The 24,957-nt window shown below is 38.8% G+C and overlaps 1 protein-coding gene across 1 annotated transcript in view; it reads right to left on the bottom strand.

The window, feature by feature from the left end:
- Positions 1-24,957, bottom strand: part of PNPLA7 (patatin like phospholipase domain containing 7) — a gene marked incomplete in the record, with an annotated part of 4,152,928 nt that overhangs the window by 81,489 nt on the left and 4,046,482 nt on the right. Inside the window, 1 exon segment of the mRNA XM_044064320.1 lies at positions 22,939-23,042. Within this exon segment, the coding sequence (XP_043920255.1) occupies positions 22,939-23,042 (104 nt within the window).

Here is a 24,957-nt window from a genome sequence, read left to right as displayed (position 1 = left end):
TCTTGTCCAAGGAAAAGAAAATCTGTTTTCCAGGTCTTCTTGCATGGAGTCCTGGAGCAGAATTTTGACAATTTTGTTGTTGCAAGTAGAGGCAAAAAGATCTATTTGAGGTGTCCCTCCACAACTGTATCAATTCTTGGAAGACCTCCTGAATCAGTTTCCATTCACTAAGGTCTAGCCTTATCCTCCTTAGCTGGTCTACCACACAGTTTTGATGCTATTTAAGATTCCTGTAGACTGAGACTGCTGAAAAGCTACATCCCTGGCTACCATGGAAAGTCTGCACAGATGGCAAGATCAGATCCCCCTCCCCACTTGTTTATGTACCATATTGTTATGGAGTTGTCTGTAAATACTTGCAGTGGTCCTGGGGACCATAAATAACTTGAGAACATTTATAAGTGCCGACATCTCTTTTGTGTTTGCGTGTTTTGGTCTGTCTTTTGTGTTCCAAAAACCCTGCTTCCCAAGCAATGTTGTAACCGACTGTGCTAGAGCTAAAAGCATGAACTGTAGACTTGGACTCTGACAAATCTGATGTCTCCACCCAAAAATCTCCCTTTTCACAAACCTCACAACTGTTATCTGGAATGTCATTGGATATTGATGTTCGGGCCATGGAATGTTTTCTCACATGGAGTCTTGTAAGAGGAATCATGAGTATCACAGAAGCCATGAGACCCAAAACCCTAAGAAATTTCCTGGCAGAGACAGCAGTCTGACAGGAAAAACTCAGAAATAAAGCTAGATTTCTGTGGAAAGAAAAGTTCTTTGAACTGAGGTGTCCAGGAAACACCCCCCCAGAAAACAATCCTGTATATAACACTTTTGCATGTTCTCCTGGATCTCCAGTCTGTGGAGGCGATCCATTAGCCAGAAGAGAGACTCCTGAGACTCTGACAAAACCTCTGCAAAGACAAACAAGTCCTCAAAACAGGAAACAATGTACGTACATTGCAGTCTGCAATAGGATGTCACAGGTGCTACACATTATGTGAATACCCTTGGAGAAGTGGCTAGACCAAAGGGTAATGAGGAGAACTGATAATGTGATCCAGTCAGAGAAAGCATCAAAAATCTGGATCTATACTAATGTGTTGATATGTACCTTTTAAATCTAAGGTCACTAGAAAACTAAAATGGAGAATCAGGGGTAACAAGTTGTGAAGGGACAGTATTTTCATCTTGGGTACTATCGCAAACAGGTTGCAAAAGCAAATTATCTAGATCTGATCTTCAAGAATCTTCTTTCTTTGGCACAAGAAACATCCTTGAATAAAACCCTTCTCAACTTAGGAGGAGGGACCCCTTCTATCATCCTCTGATAGACAGGGAAGACTGATCTGTCGGAAACTATTTGTTGCCAAAGATAAAAAGGGTGAATGGATGGGGGTGTTCTATACAGTCATTCAGACTTATTAGACTGTCCTTTTTTCTGAGGCAGTTCCTTTTTCTTTTTGGACCCCCCCCCCCCATCATTTGTTTTTAAAACACTGCTTATTTTGTCTTTTGAGGAAGGTTGCAGGGGTAGCATTAAACCCCTTGACAAATTTGCAGAAAGTAGGCTGAAAAATCTGAGAGATCCCTTGAATCAGCATTTCATCCTGTAGCTGTTGTACCTTCTCTACTCCTCCGTTTGTTGTGAATGCATAGAATTTGCACGGGTTTCTTTCCTGCATGACCCCCCACCTGGGATTAACTGCATAAAGCAACTTCTACCTTCTCCACTGAAGCTGGCTATCTTAACTAAGTAAAACCTCTGGGAAGCAAGATCCTGACTCCCTCTAGCTTTCTATTGTTATAGTTTGCACCAGTTTCTTTCCTGCGTGACCCCCCCCACCCCCACCTGGGATTAACTGCATAAAGCAATTTCTACCTTCTCCACTTAAGCTGGCTATCTTAACTAAATAAAACCTCTGGTAAGCAAGAACCTGACTCCCTCCAGCTTTTCTATTGGAATAGGTGAATTACAATTTAGTTCCTGTGCTAAGTGTAGTTTTGTGATGGAAGGCCATGAATTCTTGGTGAATGGTTTTAAAATACAGGTAAATAAGACTGTGTACTGTCATATTGAAAGACTTGTTTATGGTGAATTGTGTAACTCATGAAAATGTTTCTATATCAGAAAGACTGAGAGGAAATTTAAAACAAAATTTATGAGCATTTAAGGGATATCAGATTTGTTAAATCCACAAATGTCTTGAGTAAACACTGCACAGAACAATCAGACCACTCTTTCAATTTTTTCATTGTGGACACTTTTGACTTGGATAAAAGAGGTGGCCCATGGGGGCTGCTTTTGGAAAAGAAAGAATTAATCTGGCAGGTCTGCCTAAATGCGGGCAATGGCCAGGATTAAACGATTCACTCTCCCCATTGCTTGCCTGTTAAAACTAAAAGCAATGGAAAGGTAAACTATAAAAAACATAAAAAATATTTATATACATTTTTATATATATACTTTCATTTTTATATAAACACCATTTTATAGATTGCATACATTACGTGTGTATTTTTTTTCAGCATCTTTGCACTTGTTAATGTCATTTAAATGCTGTTTTTAAACGGTGTCTTTTTAAGAATATTTTTATGATTGCATTTCATGAATATTTATGAGTTCTGGAAGGTCCTTTTTAGTCAATGTGATGGGATTGGTTTATTACTTAATTAATGCTCTTGCAGGATGTACTTAAGAGTGTTTCCTGGATTTGCTCTTATCTGATGAAGTTGAGAAGGTTCTTGACGAAAGCGCTTATCTATTTATTTTGGTTTAATAAAAAGTGTCTTTACTGCTCCCAAAGTGCTTTGCGGCCATTTACTACAAGCATTTACTTGAGTTGTTGAAGTGTGTGGTTCCAGGAGTGCTGACTTTGTTTACCTTTTGTAAAGATCTCAATTCCAGTTGTTTTATCTCAGTTACTACAGTCACTACTTCCACTACAGTTTGTTTAGTTTTTGATTTCCATTTTCTAGTCATTCCTTTTTAGGCAGCCACCATTATTAGACACAGCAAGTCCTTACTATATCTAGGCAATTCCGATTCTGTATCATAGCACAGAAAAATCATCTCCCTTGTCAGACTAATCTGCCCACCCAGCATCTCTAACAAAAAGTCTGCCAACTCACCATACTCCCAGAAAATATATTCCCAATTACCTTTTTATTCCCCTTCCACCTCCAACATTTACTGTCTGCCTGAGGAAAAATTCTCTGGAGTCTACTTGGGGTATAAAACTATTTATTCAAAGATTTCCAGGCAAAAATCCTAAATCTTCTAGAGTTTGTTGCACATTTGGGAGACATACATATATCCTCCCATTGTTTCTTTGTGAATTGCTTATCCAATCTCTCTTCCCAATCCTTTCTAACCTCCTCCTGATTTAAACTTATAGCTATCATGCAATATTTTATATGCTCCATGAATTATTCCTTTTTCAATGACAGCTTCTGTTCCAGCATCTATTAAAAACTCTACCAGTGCTGGTCTTTCATTTAGGATCCCCCTATTTCTTTCTCTTTGCCTATACTCTGATATCAATCCCTGATAGGGAAGGCAATCTCTAACCTGTAGTCCAAATAGTCCCATTCTATCATCTTTCCCTCTCTAGTTATTTGCTCCCAATACCTTGGTCCCTTTGCCAGTTTTCTCTAATAAATGCCAGCTCCCTCTTGCCTATTGTCTGTATCCCTAATTGCAGTCAACCCTATCGGCAGAATCTCCTTTCTCCATTCCCGTGTTGGTTTAGTTCTTAGAATACTTTCTGCTACTTTATGGATATAAAATTCTGCATGATTACTGTTATTCCCCTTAAAGGCCTGCATCCAAAATCCCAGTCTCTCCTTGTTTCTTGAGTTTGCCCCTGTGTTTCATCATCATCAATTTCCACTTTGAATTATAGTTTTCTGCTTGTGCTATGTACAGGAGTCTTAACTGTGCAGCTCTGAAATATCCATTCAAATTGTGTAATCCCAATCTGCCCTGTTCTACTGGAAGAATCAGCTTAACCCACTTGAATCTTGCCGCCTTCTCCTCCCAGATAAAGTCCTTCAGCTCTTTATTAAGTGTTACCCACAACTTCTCTTGTGGTTGATAAAAAAAGACTAAAGGGACTAAAAACATTCAACTGTTTGTATTTTACTATTTATATCCATATAACAAAGCTTCCATTTTTGTCAGTTTTTGTATTATCTTTTTAGTCTCTTCCCACATATCCTTAGGTGTCACACTAGAATCATTTTTAATCTATACTCCTAAATATTTAATTTTATCACATCCCCATAAATATGGGTATTCCTGAACCACTTCAAGTGTGTGCACATAATTTACCACTAGTGCCTTTGTTTTTAGCTTCATTAATTTTGTACCTCGAAAAGATCTGAAACTGACTCAAAATGTTCCACAACACTAATATCTTTTTCTGATTTTGTCAGGTACAAAATAATATCATCTGCAAATAAAGCCAGATTTTCTTGACTACTACATCAATTATATCCTTGAATTTCATAGTCTTTTATTTTCTTTGCCAATGGTTCTACACATAATGCAAATAATAAAGGGGAAAGAGAACACCCCTGCCTGGTTCCTCTCTCAAGCAGAAATTATCAGAGAGGACCACACCCACTTTAATTTTCGCCTCTGATCCTTCATATATTCTCCTAATCAACCTTATAATTTTTTCAGGAAATGCAAATGCTTCCGTTGCCCTGCTCATAAAGTCCCAGCTTACTCTGTCAAATGCCTTCTTTGCATCAAGACCCACCAACAACAATGGTATTTTCTTACATTCTGCTTCCCTCTGGATCATCAATGTTCTTATAATGTTGGCAAATGTTTGCCTCCCATCCACAAAACCACACTGATCCATATCTATCAGTTATGGCATTACTTTTGCCATTCTTTCAGCCATTATAGATATTAACACTTTATAATCATGGTTTAGTATTGAAATGGGACTCTATGAAGCTGGAGCTGTTGGATTCTTACCATCTTTAGTATTACAGCTACCACTGCTTTCTTCCAGGACAGAGGTACTTCAAAGGCTTTCCTATCCTTGTCAGAAGGAAAGGGACCGATATTAAACAAATGTTTAGGGGCATCTGGATTCACTAAGGCAATGGCTGCTGGGTTTGATCTGGGAAAAATGTATAAAAACTTACAAGACTGAGGAACCTTATATAATTTATCTTCTTTCTTGAGGGCAGCAGTCTGGCCATCAGGCAAGTCATAGACTCTAACAAAAACACCCTCTAGTGCAGAAACAATACAAGGTGTTGAGGTAGGTCCTGGAAACTCCAGCAGTAATAAATCATATATTTTTTTTTTTTTTTTTAGGGACTGGGGAATATTACGTTAATGAAACAACTGATTCATTCTGAAAATACTTTCAGAGAAACAGTACCATTCAAAACTCTCCTCAGAATCTGAATCTCAAATCTGAGGAGACAAAACAAAATCTGTCCCCTCACAATCATTTTGTGGTTTAAAAAGTTGAACATCTTCAGTAAATGAAAGATCTCTCTTTGTATATCAGAAACAGCTAAACTAGAAGAGTCAAGAGCCTGAACTAACCCTGAACGAAGCGCTATAAATCACTCATGTCCGGAGTAAGTGAGACGTGAAGATATGTATCTTAAGTTTTTGTTTCTTTTTGACAGGAATTTTTGAAGAAACAGACCCATTGCTCCTTAGGGATAGGTACATTTTTCTGGATAGGCAAAGGGGCATTCCCTGACCTTTGCCCAGGACTGACAATACTCTCTCTCCATTGCACATCAAGGGCACTTCCAACAGCTGCAGATGATGTGTCCAACCCCAGTTCATGGCGGCTGCTGGGACTACACCACTGGGAGCCATGGAAAAATATGAATGGTGTGAGGAACAAGTAATGAACAGCCGAGGTACGTTAGCCTGCTGTGGTGGCAAAGACTGCTTTATAATGTTTTTTTTCTTTGTTGCAGGAAGAACCAAGGAAACAGTATGTTGTTCTATGGCTAATCCAAAAAAGATGACTGATTCTGGGGAAGCTTGCCAGCAGTAATCAGTAAAAAAGATTAGTAGTAAAAAGTAACCCCCCATCAAAATACAGACTCCAAAAGTAAAACAGCACAACTTTTACCACAGAAAAGTAGCTTTAAATAAGTTTTAAAAGTTTTTACTAAAAAAGTGACATTCCCATTTAAAAGTAATTAAAAGTTATTCAACAGTCAATAAAAACACTAGCTTTAAAATTAATATTTTACAGAAAAAAGCACAATTTCTGTCAGAAAAAAAAAAACAAAATGGAACAATTACAGGAATTAAGCTAGAACAGCCAATATTAAGCTATTATAAACATCATGCAGTGGTAGATCAACAAATGTTTTTTTGAGGAGAAACGAAAACAGCATTAGAAAGACAGGAAAGGTTCAAAGACTAGAAGGAAATAAAATAAAAAATAATAGGAAGACGACTGAGAAATAATGAAGAAGCACTGTAAAGATTACTCTACAGGTAATGATATTAAAGATAAAATCATATCAATTCAAATGAAAAAGATGGACACATAAGAAAACAATCTAACAACAGAGAAGCAGAGGCAAGCAGGATCATATGAGAGATCTTCTTTGTACTTCTTCCAAAAATCTTGAGAGTAATGCATTCTTGGGTCTTAGGAGGAATAGACTGCCAGGTTCTTGGAACGAGAAGTGAAAAGCTAAGCTCACTTGAATAGTTTGAAGACACTTAAGTAAGGATATGGGGAGCCACGAAGTAAGGACAGGAGGAGCCACTGAAGTAAGGACAGGAGGAGCCACGAAGTAAGGACAGGAGGAGCCACGAAGTAAGGACATAATGAGCCACTGAAGTAAGAACATGAGGCGTCACGAATTAAGGACATGAGGAGCCAAGAAGTAAGGACATGAGCAGCATGAATACATTGAGATCTTAGATGACATGCTTTTTTGTCCAGTAGTAAGCCAACCTGCAAGACATATGAAATTGTTAAAATTTATAGGTTCAGAGGTTCATAGGTGATTACTACGCTAATGGCACCAGAGCCTTTAGAGGCCCAGGCAATAATACCCAGGATATGATAATGTTATATCTTGAGTCCCCAGATATGGGATGGGATGTATTAGGGTAGTGGGTCTTTGGATGTTGGAGCCCTCAGTCATTTTACAGACTGCTTTAGTCTATAAGCTAGTGAATTTACAGGGTTTGACAACTTGGCATGGCCTAAAAAAAGGCACTATGGGGATAGATAAGGTTTTTGCAAGTATCCAGAAGCCAAGTGGTAACAAGTGCAAACCATATGTAACAAAGCATTATGTTTGTTGATTATGTCTCCCCAGGTCCACAGATACTGGATCCCCTTGTTGTGACATCAGAAACTAAGCCAATTGTTGAAGTCAATCATTTTTTGTTGGTACTGTGGCATCATCACTGGTGAAGGTAGGATGTTACACAAGGCTAGATTCATACTGGCCTGGGACTCATATTCAAAGAGCTCCATCACGTCTTTCTTCATTTATGCCCACATGGACTATGACTGTGTCATACTGGTACTTGTGGTTTAAAGACCTAAGTGCATGTGTAATCTGACAGATTCTGGTTCCATATAGACAACTCAGCACAATTTCCTCCTTGTTTAGCCTAATAAGGGGGACATCAGCATGTCTTACAATGGAATCCCCAAATAACTAGAAAGTTTGGCTGAGTGGAATGTTGCCTTATTGGTTTGGAAAGCTTGGCTACTATGATTTTCAGAGTTATTTGTTATGTGAGATGCTGTCGTTTTTGATTGTGTAAGGGGCCAATGAAAGATGCTTTTAGGAGATCTTGGAGGTTTGGGTGGATCTGTGTGTTTGTTCTTTAGTGTTGTTAGTGAGTGTTTTGGGTGTAATGCTGACAACCTGGTTTGCATTTTTCCTGTGTGTTATGTACATGAGAGCTTTGCCCCCAATGACACTCTCTCACACACTGTGTATGTCCTAAAATGAAATGCTTGTCAGTAAACATGAGGCAGTTACTACACTGCTTCAGGATGCCCATATGCACCATGCCAGAAACAGAGATGACAGGAGAGTGTACCTATCCATTACACCAGATTGTTAGTAGGTGGGAAAAAGTAGAGGAGAGTCGCTTAAAGATCTAAGTGAGTGTTTAGTAGTATACTATAAGGCGGCCTGCAGTGGTGCTGCCCTCTTCACAAACTGACAGTTCTTTGAGAGCAGTGAACAGTGGGAGACTATGGAGAGTGTTTCCTATATAGTATTTCAAAATGGAGAGGTTTGCTTAGACACAAGGGTCAGATAACTGCGTTTGAAGCTTTTATACGAGTTGGATGAAAGACTTTTACATGGCTAAGACATCAGGCCAATCAGATAAACACACAATATACCTTCCACCAGCAGTTCCCAACTCAAATGATGAGTTGAATCAGCCTTGTGCTTCCACCAAAATGCAGAATAAAACCCTCCAAATATACAGCAAACTGGTTTTGAGCTGAAGTGTGTAACAAATGTTTTACAACAAAAGGCAGAACTCGTGCAGTATCAGGAATCCTTGGAAATTAGTTCACAAACTTCTAAAAACACAGAAAAACTATGCAAAAGATATAAATATTTTGGTAAACTCAGAACAGCTTTTGCAATATCAGAGAATGTTAGGAAATATCGAATACTGTTAAAACGACCTAAGAGCAGTACAGTAACAAACTGATGGCATTTCTTTAACACATAGAGGCTGAAAAACAGTGATCAGTTCAACCAAATTAATAAATGTCGCACAGAACTGTTCAAATAATACTGAGACAGAGCAAGTGCAAAAAAAAAAAAAAACTTACATCAGCTTTGTAGGCCAACAGATAGTTCTAGACGCAAACCAAGGTCTTATTGTCAAAGGTGTCCAAGCCAGGCACAGGAAAGCTATAAGGAGGGTATCCACAAGAAGTTGAGATTTGTGTTGAATGGGCAGCCAGTTAGCTTTTCTTAGAACAAAGCAATGATGTTAATTTCTTGGAGCAATAGTAATAAAGCAATGGAATTTACTAGAAATGATTTGCAAGTAGTTAAGATTTTCCTTTGAATCAGAAGAAGGGCATATTCAAGTTGATTTATTAAAATGACTTTCCCAATAGCTTCTCTTGCAGCAGGAAATAAAAGGTGAGGCATTTTCCAAGCCCAAAACAAAGTTTAAATTTTAACTTAGTACTACAGATGTTTAACTGAAAATGTAGATCTTGATCAGGCCTCAAACCCAAGTAGTTAAGTGAAGTAGTAAAACTTGAAAATATTTTTTCTTGATCTTGACCTTATGGACCATTACAATGTCATGTGAAGTGCCATGAGTATCTCAGGGAATTTATGAGCTATACTGTGTAAGGCCACCTAAAACCAGCAGGTCATGACAGAGAAACCAGACTAAATGAAGTCCACTGGAGAATGCAATGGCAATCCATTTTAGTATTTTTCCAAGAAAACAATACAGACAAAAGCAACCAAAAATATATCAAAGTGTTATCAGACAATAAGAGTCAGAGGTCTGAAAGTGTCCATTATACTAATGGGGAAGTGTAGGTGTTTAGAGACATATTATTATGTTTCAAGTTCTCAAGGCAAGGTTCCCGACTGCTCATGCCGGAAGGAAAGAGAAATGTTAAGTCAGGTGAACCTATTAAAAAGGTTGCAAAGCAAATGAAGGATGCACAGAAAGAGGGAAGGAAGAGGATTTATACCTTAGTGGTGGCACCTGGACAAAGCCATGTCTGCCAATAAAATGACCAGCTACTGATGGAATGAGAGCCACTTGTGTTGCCGGACCCCTTTCCCAGAGGATCTCCCTTACAAAAGTAAAGGGTTTTGAAGAGTGCGGGTGTCTACTACAATTTGAAATTTTTAATCTGGTAACTGAGTAAGGGTAGTGTGGACAATCTTCAGCCATGACCTAGGACGTAAGGGCAAGGTCAAAGTAGCCAGTTGTTGTTATATAGGGAAAACTGTGAACAAATTCAAAATGAGGGTAGCACACTGCCTGTCTGACATCAGACTCCAGATCATCAAAAAAAATAGCGAAGCACTGCCGTGATTTCCCAGACCATGGAGGTTTCCACTTTCGCATCCTGGACAAGCTCACTATGGCTCCACTTGAAGAAAAAAAACATGCAATCCTTGAAAAAAAATGGAGTTAAACTGGCTGATCAGGCTGAATGCCCACCACTACCCTGGTCTAAACTCAAGCATTTCCATTAAAAGTGTGCTTACACTTAAGAAGTTGAACCATAAACCATAGAGCTAAAACACCTAACCCAGGATTTGGGCATAAATTATTAATTAACTCCAATTGCTGCTGTTAATATGAAAACATCAATCAAGTAATTACTTTTGTAATTACATTAGCATGGTTTATCTGGTGAACTAGTGACATGGTAAACAAGCCACATTATCATTATTTATTTATTTTGTGCGTGTGCGTGCACAACCTCTACATGTATACAAATCTAAAAGTAACTGGCATGGGTTTGAAAGTGTTTTTTCACCTCATGATGTCCACAAACTTAAGAACTTTCAGTTATATGAAATATGTTTTTTTTTCTTTTCTACTACTGAATTGGGACTTTTCTTTTGGTGCTAAGACTGAGAAAAGGTTGCCAAACTCTAACCACCCAGTGTGACTGGCAGCCCACTCCCATACAGCCTCTTGCATCATCTAAACCTCACCCTGGGCCCTATGGTACCACCGCCCTCTCTCAGGAGATTGGTTAACTGCCTTTCCACCTGGTGACACCTTGGTGTCACGTTTTGCGGACAGGGAATTCCTTTAGCATAGGTCACAAAAAATATGAGATTAATTGTAGAATTAATTGTGACACTAAATCTATTGTATATGTCGCTTTCTGCGTATGTTGCCTGGCATTTTACGTCGGAAAAACTGATAGGAAATTTAGGGAGCGCATATACCAACACAGTTATGCTATTAGGAATAACAAAAGTGAGAATGCCCTTGCCAAACATGTAGAATCTAACCCTGGGCACAACTTTGCATTCATGGGTATCGACTGTAAGCATAGATCTGTCAGGGGTGGACCTACCTCTCTTTTATTAGAGATTTTAGAACTGGAATGGCAACTTAAGCTAGACGCTTTTAACATTCCAGGACTAAACGAGAGTTGTAATATAGCCCCTGTTTTGAAATACAGATCTTTTTTACATTAATAATAGACATGTATTTTTTGTGCATGTCAACTTCTTTACGGGCAATATTATAATAACCTGTAACACAAATTTTATACATTTATATATAAAATAGTTTTCTTTTTAGAAATTTATTCTAGCACAGATTTTAGTTTGTCAGTAATATATTTATATATATATATATATTTTTTATAAATTAAGTGTATTTGCTGTTTTTATCTAAAAGGCTAGCTGTTATGCTTTTGATCAAGTGCGTGTTGCCTTAAAAACATTCAAATCTAAGGAAGTGATGTATCACTTGTTACAGCTGATTTCAATGAGGTTGACAATGCTATAAAATGTAATTGGCGCCTTTTTTCTGTGTTCTTAGCCTCTGAAGAAGCTACTTTGATGTTGTAGCGAAAACGCTGTTTATTTCATTGTTATAATAAAATTGCGTTAAGGCTCCGGAGACTTGTTTGACTGCCAGGCACTTTTATCTGTTAAACACTGTATGCTATTTCATTGGATCCATGAGGTCTGTACAAATGAGCACTGTGACTTGTTTAACACTGTATGCTATTTAACTGGATCCATGAGCTCTGTAAAAATGAGCACTTTGACTTGTTTAACACTGTATGCTATTTCACTGGATCCATGAGCTCTGTAAACATGAGCACTGTGACTTGTTTAACACTGTATGCTATTTCACTGGATCCATGAGGTCTGTACAAATGAGCACTGTGACAACACTGTATGCTATTATTTCACTGGATCCATGAGCTTTGTAAAAATGAGCACTGTGACTTGTTTAACACTGTATGCTATTTCACTGGATCCATGAGCTCTGTAAAAATGAGCACTGTGACTTGTTTAACACTGTATGCTATTTCACTGGATCCATGAGCTCTGTAAAAATGAGCACTGTGACTTGTTTAACACTGTATGCTATTTCACTGGATCCATGAGGTCTGTACAAATGAGCACTGTGATTTGTTTAACACTGTATGCTATTTCGCTGGATGCATGTAAAAGCAATGTCTTTTCGGCTTCTCCTGGTTAGGGGTCGCCACAACAGATCACTAGTCCACTAATGACTGGCAGTGGATTTTTACGGTGTCGAGGTGCCAGCCCAACACTCAACCTTCATGGAATGCACACCCACACGCACCTACCTACATGTCTATCGTTTATGCAGCCGCAGGGAGGACATGCAGACTCCGCACAGAAGGAACTCCGGCTGAGAATCAAACCGAAGAGCCTCTTGCTGTGAGGCAGCAATGCTAACCGCTGCACCACTGCGGCCTATTTCTCTGGATGCATGTATTGTTAAAAAATGTGAATCACCTAGTGTAGCTTTAAGTGACTACCTCCCCTGCATATAGAAAGGTTAGTCTTCATCAAGAGGAAGAATAAGGGGAACTGGTCGCCTTAATCATGTATATGGGCCTCTTATAAGCAGACACTGTAAACCTTTTTTGTTATTCAAGAGAATATTAACATTATATATTATATGTCAGGAGATAATGAGCCCTGCAAAAGGGGGCACAGCCTCTCATATTATACACGATAGACTGGAAAAGTTCTACAATAAAGGTTTCATACTTGGCTCCAGTGAATATGAGCCCCACTGATGCAGACACAGCCTCTCAGTTTACATGTGTTACAAAACAGAGTAATAAAGTCTGCTGATAGCCTCGTAAAAGCAGGCATTTTCAATGTTCAAAGTGTATACCCACTGCATTAGATGATAAAGCTCAGGTAAAAGTGTTTTCTTAAATTTAGTTCTGTAGTTGTAGCTCATAACTTATTGTCACGTTTTGCTGGTTAGAAGTTAAAAATAAAAATAAAACCTTTTAACTAAGAATAAGGTCCCATAGGCTGCTGAGCTGGTAAACATTCATAGGTCTTTCAGGAATATTCAAATAAGAGACTAACCCCTAAGCTTTGGGACTGACTCTTTGTTTTTCCATCTCCCAGATTTTCCTCCAATCAGTTACCATGGACTCTACCACCACTGTCTGTAACTGCCTTTAAATAACTGACCTGTTGTACGTAATGAATTACAACCAGAACACTTGCCCATCTGCCTGCTTAACTGAATAAATTACTGGAAACTTCAACAAGTTATCTTTATTCTACCACAACCAAATAGCAGGCCCATCAGTAAACTAACGCCTATGCTGGAAAAATAACAAAAAAGCAAACAAAGAAAAAAACAGCAAGGCTAGCACAGCTATAGGCATAAATTAAGTACTTTAATAAGGATAAGCGCTTCCGCATATTCTGTTCCCTCAGATACATATATAAAAAAAAACAAACATCAGCTTTATACAACACACCAATAACCAATGAAATCAGTGTTTCAATTTATGCCCCTTAAGGGCGGGTTTCAAACAAACTGCTGTTAATGCCTGGATATCTCTGTCTGCTTGTAGCCTTAGTATCCAATTTAACTCAGCCTGTTCAACTTTGTTATTCACATCTCCACCCCTAAAATTCTCACTCAAATGTTTTAACACTGAATGAAGATTTATGTCCTGAATTTTCAATAATATGTTTTGCCAATGCATTCTTAATTTTCATATTCCTGATCTCATACATGTGATGCAAAATTCTCTCATTTAATTTCTGTGTAGTTTTTCCTACATAAAAACAAGTACAGGCATCACAGGTTGCCAAATAAACCACATTCAATGTATAGCAATCTGCATAAATTCTGGGTTTGAAAACAAAGTTAAAAGTTGGATGTTCAAAAGTCTGTTGCTTGGAAATCATGACACAGGCTTTACATCTGCGACATGGATAGGTACCTACACTCACACTTGCACTAGCCTGTGTGCCTTGCACCTTACAAAGTAAATCCTTCAAATTATGACATCTCTTGTAACTAAATCTAGGCACATTGCCTACAATAGCAGCAGTTTTAGGGTCAATTATTAAAACTGACCAGTTCTTACGTACAATGTCATTTATATGTGTCATTGTTGGGATATGTGGTAACAAATCTCAAGCTAGGTTGAGCCTTAATTCCGCCGGTCTGCTTATAAATAACAGCATACCTTTTTCTAGCCAAGTAGTACGGTTTTGCTATATTCACCCTATTACGTTCCACCTCATCTCTAATATTATAAACTAGGCTCTTACTATAGCCTCTATCTAAAAAATTGAGTGGTTAGTGACTTCAGCTGCTCCACACGGTCATCTTTCCTCGTGCACAGTCTCGAGGTACGCATAAACTGACTCTTAACAATGTTATGAAAAATGTGACGGGGTGCAGACTCCCTTGAAAGAGCAGGTTATTCCTCCAACATGACTTCCTATGTAGTTCAGTGTTCAAAATACCGAATGACCCCTTCTTCAAACAGACATCCAGAAAACTAATCTCAGTATCAGATACAGTCATGGTAAATCTTAAAAAATCTGTAGTAGTTTCTAAACAGCATATAAATTGCTGTAAAAGCTCATCATCCCCTTCCCCACAAAAGAAAGACATCATCTACAAAATGTCTATAAAATTGTACATGTGCATAATACTCAGTGTTATTAAAAACAGAATTAACCTCCTAGAAATACATAACCAAGTTAGCAGAGGAATTAGCACATGGGGTGCCCATAGCGACACCCCATTTCTGTAGAGAGAGTTATGTCATTCTCAAAAGTGAAAACATTGTTTTCCAAAATCAACTGCAAATGTATACAAATAAGTAAACTGTTATCCTGATTATATGGACTACTCATGCATAGTATCTATCTGATTGATCTTATGCCAAAATTATTGGGTATGGTGGTAAATAAATTCTTATCATCTAATGTCAGTAAGAGCCATGAATTGGTCCCATGAACATTTTCCATGAAATCAAATAGGTCACCAAGAAATTGTTTACTATCTCTCAGGATAGTAGGAATCTTAGATAGAACCCCTTTTAGTCTATCTTCCATAAACAAAGATAAAGGTTCTGTGCTTTTGGGAGAGTGTTCATCCCCATCATACCAAAAGGAACACTGTAAAAAGACAAATGGTATGGGCAGCAAGAATGTGCTCGGATGAAGTTAATTTTAAGGTAGAACTTGGTAAAATTTGCCAAATGTTTCTTGATAGAGGTTACCCCGATGGTTTGATCTATAGGACAACTAGTGAAATTTTGGAAGGATGGGGTACAAAATACAAACCACTGCTGGGAAATGAGTTTGAGAGGGTCCCCCACTATTCAAGAAAATAACAAGTGATGACGTTTTTACTAACAATGTGTTTGTTCCCTATAAATGTGGGTCTAAGGAGGGCAAGGATGTTATTTTTAAAAACTGGGCGATCTTTAGAGCCCACTCCGACTTGGTAGGGATTTTAGGAGAGAATCCCAATTTTGTCTATAAAATGGGAATAAACCTGAAGTTCCTTTTTGAGCAGTCTCTCCGACTAGCTACGATAAACCCTAAAGGTATGACAAAATGTGGGAGTTGTCCCCAATGTTCTTTTATTTTAGAAAATGCCATTTTAGAGTTACCTAACATTCCCTTTATAATCTATCTTAGACATGGCAATTATTCAACTGAAGGTTTGGTATACATTGTAGTTTGTAATAAATGTCAGAGTTACTATGTTGGGAAGACAGAGAGAAATCTAAGAAAGAGAATTTATGAACATCTTTATGCAATTTCAAAAGGTAACATTAACAACGCACTTTATTAGCACACCTTTAAGTTGTTCAGGGTGGGGTAAATTCTATTTTGGATATTATACCAAAAGATTATAGAGGAGGTTGGTGGGAGTTACAAATAGAAAGATGTGAAGGCTTTTGGCAACTAAAATTGAATTCCAACATGCCACCTGGTCTAAATGACCAGATCTTTATAGTTCCAATACTTAAAACTAGAGCACAAGTGCTATAATTTTGTATGTTTTTCGTTTTAATATAACACTTTTTAGGAGGTTTATTGTATTTGTACTATTGTATCTTTTAGAAAGGGTTTTTTAATACCACATGATTTATGGAGGGGATTTAAGCAAGGTGTTAATTGTCTGAATTTGTTCTGAAGAAGTCCCAGTGCTTTAGGGACGAAAGAGCTTAACATTGTGGATTTTAATTGCTAATAACTGTATTCTAAGCATGGTCTTTTGGCTGCTGGTTGCCTAATTCCAAGCTTTTTTCTTTATTTGGTTCTTGTGGAACTTGGTTGCACAATTTATTCCTTTTAATTAATTGATTGAACTAGTGAATTTTTCTTTTGATACCAAGAGTTTAAGTTAGTGCATCATGAACCTTCAAAACAGGACATTAAATATTCTGTTTTCTAAAAAAAAAGGATTATTCAGATATCCATGTGGTACAGGGAAAGACATACTCATCTATGAGGGATAATAAGCTAAATGTAACTTAGCTTAGAAACTCTTCATCATGAAATTCTTGTAAAAGGAGTAGGTATCCAAAGGTTATGTATATAGTTACTCAAATAACAAAGCTTTAAATAAAGAAATAACAAGGATATTCTGGACACCACTCTTGGAGCAGAAACTTTGAAAGAGAAGACTTGACCTTTGCAATGGAAAAAGGTCACCCAACACTCTGCCACAACGTGCTGTGAAGGAAAGGGTAGCTTGCTTTTGCTTTCTTGTATTTTGCCCTACTTTACTGCCTTCTTCTATTTCATATACTGTGTTTATTTTACACTGCGTTTTAGTTGTATTCTGCTTTTAACTGCATATTTAAATTAGGAAAGAGATCACAGCTGTCTCTCTTGTGAGTTACGCAGAAAATGATTTTTTCCCCATCCATCCTCTCTGGCGCTGTTGTGCTTTTAAATTCAACTGTCTTTCTAGTTGCCTGCCCTTTATGTTAATTTGACCACATATCACCTTCTTTGTCCTCTTCCATTGGCTGTTGACAGTAAGCACAAAAATTATCATTTTTTTTGAAATAACTCCCTTTCAACTATTTAAATGTATTGGCCATCCATTGTATTCCATAGAAACAGAATACAAACTGTCCACCCCCTTTCAATCTATCTTCCTATTTTGAAATTAGTGGCTCACCACTTAGACAGCTAAAAGCTTAGTTACCTCCTCTTTCATATCTAACTGTTTAGTGCACACTGTAGCTCTTAGGATATTAACAGATTTTTCCAAATTACCTTTAAAATCTGCGACATCTACTCCAAGACCACCAATTATAGGAAAGCACACATTCTCTCTCTCAGAAGTCATCTTGAGATTACTACTTCGGTTTGCTCCTGGTGAGAGAAGGAGCATAGGGATATTACTTCCTGGAGACTACTGATCAGCGGAAAGCCTACTAACTGATTCACTGGTACCAACCTGGAATTTGTGCTTATATTTGTTCCTAGCGAGAGAAGGAGCAGAGCGCATTGATTCCTGACTGTATCTGGTTGGGCAGTGGGTGTCTGTGCTTGTCGTTCCGGATGCCATTCAAGGCATCTACCAGGAAAAGCCTACAGACTCTTGCATCATTTGGGACAGAACTGTGGATCACCACACAGGCTGTGGCCTGCTTCTCTTCTTGGGATTGGTGCTAGTTTTGTGCTTCTGGTGAGAGAAGAAGCAAAGGAGCACTGAATCCCTGCAGACTGAAGCTGTGGTGAGACCAGCACTAGTAGCAGCCAGGCAGTAGCCATTCATGCAACTCCCCTCTTTTCATCATTCTTGACAAGCTAATTCTTTGTTTTCAGTCAGCAGGGCTTGATTTGTTTCTAAATTTAGAATATCTGCATAAATACTTCAACCATAAATCATCAGGTCTACATATTAGCTTCCCCATCAAGCGTATGACAGTGCCCTGTCACCTTGAGTGACATTTTTCCTGTTAAAAAAAAAAAAAAAAAAAAAAAAAACGAAATTGCACCAATGCCTAGTTCCCACACAGGACAACTACTTTGTAGTGACAAACACTGTCCCCAGAATTGCAAACCAGATACTCCTGACATTGTTTTATTTTCTCACTCCAACTGTCTAATCAATAAAAAAATATCTGTTTCCATGAATGTGAACATTCCTACTATCTCTGTTACCAGCTTGGTGGATATGGACATCCTGAGGCAATGTAGAAATTGTCTCATGTTTACTGACAACCAGTTAATTCTCAAACAAACAGATATGGTGTGTGAGAGATGTATTTACACAATTTCACTGGAGGCAAAGCTCTCACATAAAAGTACTCCTAATGTCAATAAGGTTGTCAGGAGTACACACACTGAACCCATCACACACAATTCAAGGCAAACATATAGACCCACAAATGCTGAGGCACTTAAATGCAACCTTCCTAAACCCCAAAGACCTCCTAGATAAAGTACACATAACAAACACCCTCAGCATCCCCAAATGCACTCTTTCAAAACAACACATAGCAGCCACATCTCATGGAGCCTGTACTTCTAAGCCAGTAAGGCCACCACACAATCCAACATTCTGGTCATTGGAGACTCCATTGTGAGAGACACTGATGTCCCTCTCACCAGGATGAATAAGGAGAAAGTCACAATTGGTTGATTGATAGGGGCTAGGCCCCACCACACTACGCATGCCCTCAGGTCATTGGACCACAAGTACTAGTATGGCTCAGTCATAGTCCATGTGGGTGTAAATGACCTGAGAAGTACCTTTCTAGACTATATGAAGAGAGCCATCATGGAGTTCCCAAAATGTGTGTCCCAGGCTAGTATAACCCTAGCACTGAGCAGCATTTACCTTTTCCAAGGATGATGCTACAATATGAACAAAAGATGACAGACTTTAATAACTGGCTTAGTTTCTGGTGTCATTTTAAGGAGGGCGCAATATTTGTCAGCATGGAAGGAGATGATCAACAGACCAAGCTGCTTTGCCAGGGATGGTCTGTACTTCTCCCCTCTAGGCTTTTGAATATTAGCTAAAACATTATCTTTCCCTTCTTCTTTCGGCTTTTCCAGGTTAGGGGTCGCCACAGCGGATCACCTGCCCGCTCATGATTGGCAGTGGAGTTTTATGGTGTCAAGTTGCCAGCACGGCACCCAACCTTCCATGGAAGGCACACACACTCACGCCTAGGGCCAATTTAGAGCATCCAATCCACCTACAGCATATGTCTTTGGGATGTGGGAGGAAACCGGAGCACCCGGAGGAAACCCACGTGACCACAGGAAGGACATACAGACTCCGCACAGAGGGCACACCAGCTGAGGATCGAAATGGAAAACTTCTTGCTGCGAGGCGGCAACGCTAACTGCTGCACCACCACGGCCGCCCTAAAAACATTGTCTTTCCCCATAGTGCCATTTTTAGGTAATGCCAAATTGAAAATGCTTCTGACACAGCAAATCAAGATCAAGAAAATCTAAAGGTACTGCTGCTTAGTGTTGGAAGTGTATACAAAAAACTCCACTCCCTAGAAGCTTTCTTCATCCTTGAGAATGCTGATGTCTGTGCTGTCACTAAGACATGGTGTAAAGCTATGGAGAGCACACTAGCAGTGCAAGGAAATAATTCCTTCCACACATTTAGACCATCTACTATGCAAACAGGGACTAAAGCTGGAGGTGTCATGGTTTACATCAAAAATAAATATACCGTAATGCTGGTCAAACAGGAAACTGCACCTTCTCCATGTTCAAATCACCACAGGCAAAATCCATTACCACTTCCTTGCAAACTATATGTCCCTCTCTATGACCCAGGAAACTCATACCATGTATTTAAACTTACTGGAAACAGTCACCATCCAACCCAATATCATATTCATGGGCAACTTTAACTACACCACTATTAACCAGGAATCCTATCTGACACCAAACATACAGGCACAGAGATTCATGGATTTTGTACAAACTCCCTGGACCAGACTGTCAATACACCAAACCGGGATGCAACCATACTGGATCCGATCCTCACTATGGCAGATTACTGCACACCCCCTAGTGTAATGTTTTCCCTGGACATCCAGCTCAACCTGGAATATTCAGGAGCTACTCTAAGGCTAACTTCCTGCTATTAAGTGATAACCTGCCAAAATTACAAGCCCTCATAAACCTTGAAAACACTGCTGACTATGCAAAAATGTTCTCAGAAACCCTATACAAGTATTTTAACAGATGCATAAAGGCAGCTGTAGCCACCAAAAAGTAGTATAGATTTAACTAAAAAAAAAACAAGGCACCCTAGTGGAATCACAAAATCAATCAGCTGTATAACAGAATGAAGAAACTCAAGGCAAAAATTAGGAGATGTAGCACCCAGCAGGATAAAAGTACTCTCATCAAAGTAAACAAACAACTCAGGGATAAATAAAGTCTACCAAAGCCAAATTTGAGGTAAATTTGGCCTCCCAGGCCAAGGACAACCACAAGGCATTATTTAGCTATGTCCACAACCTCAATACGCAATTGTGTGCACAGCTCATTGTAAATGGTGCCACCTATAATGAGCCAGAGGATATCGCAAACCTAATGGCAGATAAATTCATCTCCAACTTTACACCTCTACCCCTCTCTCCCTCTCAACTTTCCGTCAGGAAATACCATCAAATACAACTCCCCCTGCTATCACTGGGGAACAGGTCCTTAATTGCTCTCTCGAAGGCCAAGAACAATGCATCATTGGGTCCAGACTATATCCCACGATGCCTTCTAAACAGCACGAAATATGACCAATCAGTACTTCTGGAATTGCCATTTAACTGTAGCCTTGAAACAGGCTTTGTGTCTCATGAATGGAGGACAGCAGCAGTCATAACTCTGCACAAAGGTGGGCTATCTGCAGACCCTGGAAACTACTAATCTCATATGCAAAGTCATGGAAAGAATTATCATACAAATGATCGATAATGATATAGTAAACCCCCAGACGTTGGACCTAACCCAATCTGGTTTCGTCAAGGGCAGGTCATGCTCACTCAATCTGGTGGATTTCTTTGAGAAGGTCACCAAAGCAATGGATGAGGGCAAAATAGTTCACATTACTTAACTTGACCTAGCCAAGGCATTTGACACAATATCCCACTGGGTCAGTGTTGACAAACTCAAGATGTTAGGTACAAACCCTTATGTCACCCAGTGGATAACTAACTGGCTCACAGACAGGACCCAGGAAGTTAGAATTAGGGAGTCCACCTCAATAAAAAAAGACAGGTATGTATCCCAGAGACTACCCCATCTCTGGAACAGGCTCCCCATCTATGTGAAGCAGGGTTCCTCCATAACCTAATTCAAGTGCAACTTGGACAACTGGATGGGGAGCAGAACCTATGTCTATAATGGACACAGGCAGCCTATAAATGGTTAATCTCCCAAGCTCCTGCTTATACTCATCAAGGGTACCAGAACTTGTCAGAGACTTCAGATGCATGGCTAGGCTTAAAAGGCCCATGTGGTCATTAGCCTAGTAAACACTTGTGAACCTGTAAGAAGGAAGTGGTGTCACTTAAAATGTCAGTTAAATTAAAAATGAAGCATTGCAATGGTGGCATGAAACACAACTCCTGGACATGCTTCCTGTAAGACAGCAATCAAGGACAAAAATGACAGCATCACTGCACCAGAGGAGTAATCAACACAAATTATTTACCATGAGCACAACTTATTTTATCTTATTTTATTTATTTGTCTTTGTTTACTAGGAAATTCTGACTACACAAAAACCTGATTTCAACAGAGGCCCAGACAGAAAAGCTCCAACAAGAGCTTGTGCAAGAGTTATCAAAACACAGACGGCCATCGTAAAACATGAAAAGGGGACTGAAAGGCTTCTTTTCTGAAAACAGGGAGGCACATGGAAAAAAACAAAAGCTGATACAAATACAACCCTTGTGAGCAAAATATAAAAAATAAAATAACTAAAACAAGTGGAAGGAAAATTGCTACTATAAGATAGACCAAATCTGGCACATGTTGTTGTTGTTGTGTCTTTCTGCTTTTCCCAGTTAGGGGTCGCCACAGCGGAACTCTGGTCCGCTAATGATTGGCAGTACATTTTCACGTGCCGAGTTACCAGCCCTGACGCACAACCTTCAACGAAGGTACGTCCATTCACACATGTCTCCACGCAGAAGACACTCTAGCTGAGAATCCAACCGGACAGCATCTTACTGTGAGGCGACAACAATACCGCAGCACCACCACCGCAGTCTATAGACCAAATCTGGCACATACTAGTTACAAAATAAAAAAAATATATAAGACATTTTACAGAGACATTAACACCTTAGATAGTCCTGGTATTTTCATAATGTGTGTTACATTTTTTTTTAAGTGGAAGGGACAGAATCTCACGGGAAATTTAAACATGCTAGAAGTAATCACACATCTGTAGTAAGGGCCGAAGGAAAGAAATTTATAAATAATCTCTTAATAGGGAGTATTAACAAAATGAAAATATTAAGGTGATGAGCACGTCATTCTTAGGATTTGCTTACATACAATAAACAACAATTACATATCTGTACTAGAAATGCGTACTTAAGTGCTGCTCGAGTTATAAAGGACGGTCACATTTCACTACAATAACAAATGGAGATCTGCTGTGCCAAGTCATTTACTGACTTAATGAGAGATATAACAATTCACTGTGTCAGACTAATGAGTCACTACAAATCTCCAGTTAAATTCAGCACTTTATCTAAAATCTTATGTACTCGTCTTTTACAAAAAAATACTTTAATATGCATTTTTCAACACATCAGTGCATGCATAATAATAAAATAAGCCATGCATTACCAAATGCCATGCAGTTGTGCATCTAAAATCTACTTTATGTGCCTTATAAATAATACACAAACTAGAAAGTAGAGTGAAAGATAGCTTAACTGTATCAGAATTATCTTCATTTTGCCCACTAGAAGGACTGATAAACTCTTCACTTGTTGCATCCAGAACTTCCTCTTCATAATCTGTCTGATAATCAGATTCATCTGTGAAACAAACATGACTAAATTATTCATTGACTACATGCAGACGAGGTAGACAAAAAGCAAAAAGGTAATGCAATTTTCAGTCTGTTTCACCTGGCAATTTGATCAGGTGTGGCTTCCATGACTTATCACATGCCTAACATGGAGTCACTGGTTAAAAATCATTTAAGTAGAATATTTTATTAAAATATTCTTATTAACATTGCGAGTGTAATTGTTTCACCTGGGCTCATTACAGCAATAGGCAGCAATCAATAACATTCTCTAGCCATAAACAACTGACCATAAATATACAATTTTCCTATGTACCAATGAAGAACCAGAACTCATAAGGCCAGGGACGGTCATACACTTTCCAAGATACTAATAAAAAATAAAGACTAACACTTTCCCAAATTAAATAACAAGAGGGAACATTTATAATATTCATTCTTATTACAGGCTCTAATCTCTACTTCCCTAATCCATAAAGTACAATTGTGTAAGTCGCACTTACCCATAATGGTACATGTTCAAATTGCTAACTGCTTAGGCTATATGGATTAGGTCTTGCCCAAGACAGAACAACTGGTGAGCTTCCAAAAGCTCTGGCTCCCTCCCACAATTCCACTCTGATTGCTGACCAGCTTTGAGGAGGGAAAATCAGCAGTCAGAGTGGAAAATCTTCAGCACTTCCTTGCTAAAAGTTTAGTAGTATTATAACCATCCTGAAGTAAACTAACAAGAAAAAAAAACACCAAAGTATTTCCCAACAATAACTATATACAATAGTAGGGGAATGGAGGGTGAGTGTGGCTACTGCAACAATGAGGAATTTGAACATCGGATGTGATGGGTAATTGCAACTTACACAACTATACTACATTCATTATCCCCACTACTGCAGCAGCCTTTACATTAAATGAGCTGATTACCAAAGCCACTTCAATCTGGGAAGTTGACGGCTATGGATCCCGAATCCTCAGGAGAATTGCCCTAGCAAAGCCAGTCCTGCATGTAGCACAACAATACAATTTGTAATGCCTTATTAAGATATGTACACAAGACCATGTAAGCTGCCTCTAGAATGCTTCGAGAGCCCACCCCTTTCCACTATGCCAACAAAAGACAAATGCCCTTGTAGAGTACACACTTACACTACTTATAACTGGTTTACCATGTTGGGTATAACAAAAATCAATAGCAGAGGACAACCATCGCAAAATAGTCTGATATGATATGGGTTGCCCTTTTTTATTGATTTATTTTTTAAGTCCAAACATAAAAAAAAAATAGATGATTAGCTTTTCTTAAGGAGTTGATTCTGGCAGTATAGTACCTAAGCTGTCTCCGCATGTCTGAAGTATGTAGAATTCTTCCTCCCTGGTTCTGAGGATAAGGATAGAACACTTGGAGACTGATTGCCTGAGCGAAAACATCTGAAACATTTGGCATGAATGAGGGACTTGCTCTTAATGACACTTTTTTTCCTAAGGAAGAGCCACAAAAGGTTCACTCTCCATGAGAGCTTGCAACTAATATACTCTTCTTGCAGATACCCCAAGAATGAGAGTAAGTTTCCTGTGTAAGTTTCAATGTAATGAGCCTTAAATCTGCCTGATGTAAATGTGCTTAACTTTTCCGGCACACACAGTTAAGATCTCAGGAAGAAGCAACTTGATTGCATGGTGGTCTCAGGTGTAATACTCCTTTCAGAAACTGCTTTAATAAAAACATTGAAGAAGGGAGAGGATCCATGGGCAGACGTGCTGAAATGGCCAAAGGATGTAGCCTTGTGAGAGGAGTATGAAATACCAAAGGCTAGCAATTCACACAACTAAGCACCAGTGGTACACAGTTCCTGATAGGGTCCTGGTTATTGGCTCTGTGCCAACAAGAACATTTCTTACACTTGCCACTGTAAGATTTTCTAGTT

The sequence above is a fragment of the Protopterus annectens genome, chromosome 2.part2 (genome assembly GCF_019279795.1).
Source record: "Protopterus annectens isolate FY-2018-M chromosome 2.part2, PAN1.0, whole genome shotgun sequence".
NCBI classification, from domain to species: domain Eukaryota; kingdom Metazoa; phylum Chordata; order Ceratodontiformes; family Protopteridae; genus Protopterus; species Protopterus annectens.
This window is presented reverse-complemented; position numbering and strand designations above follow the sequence as displayed.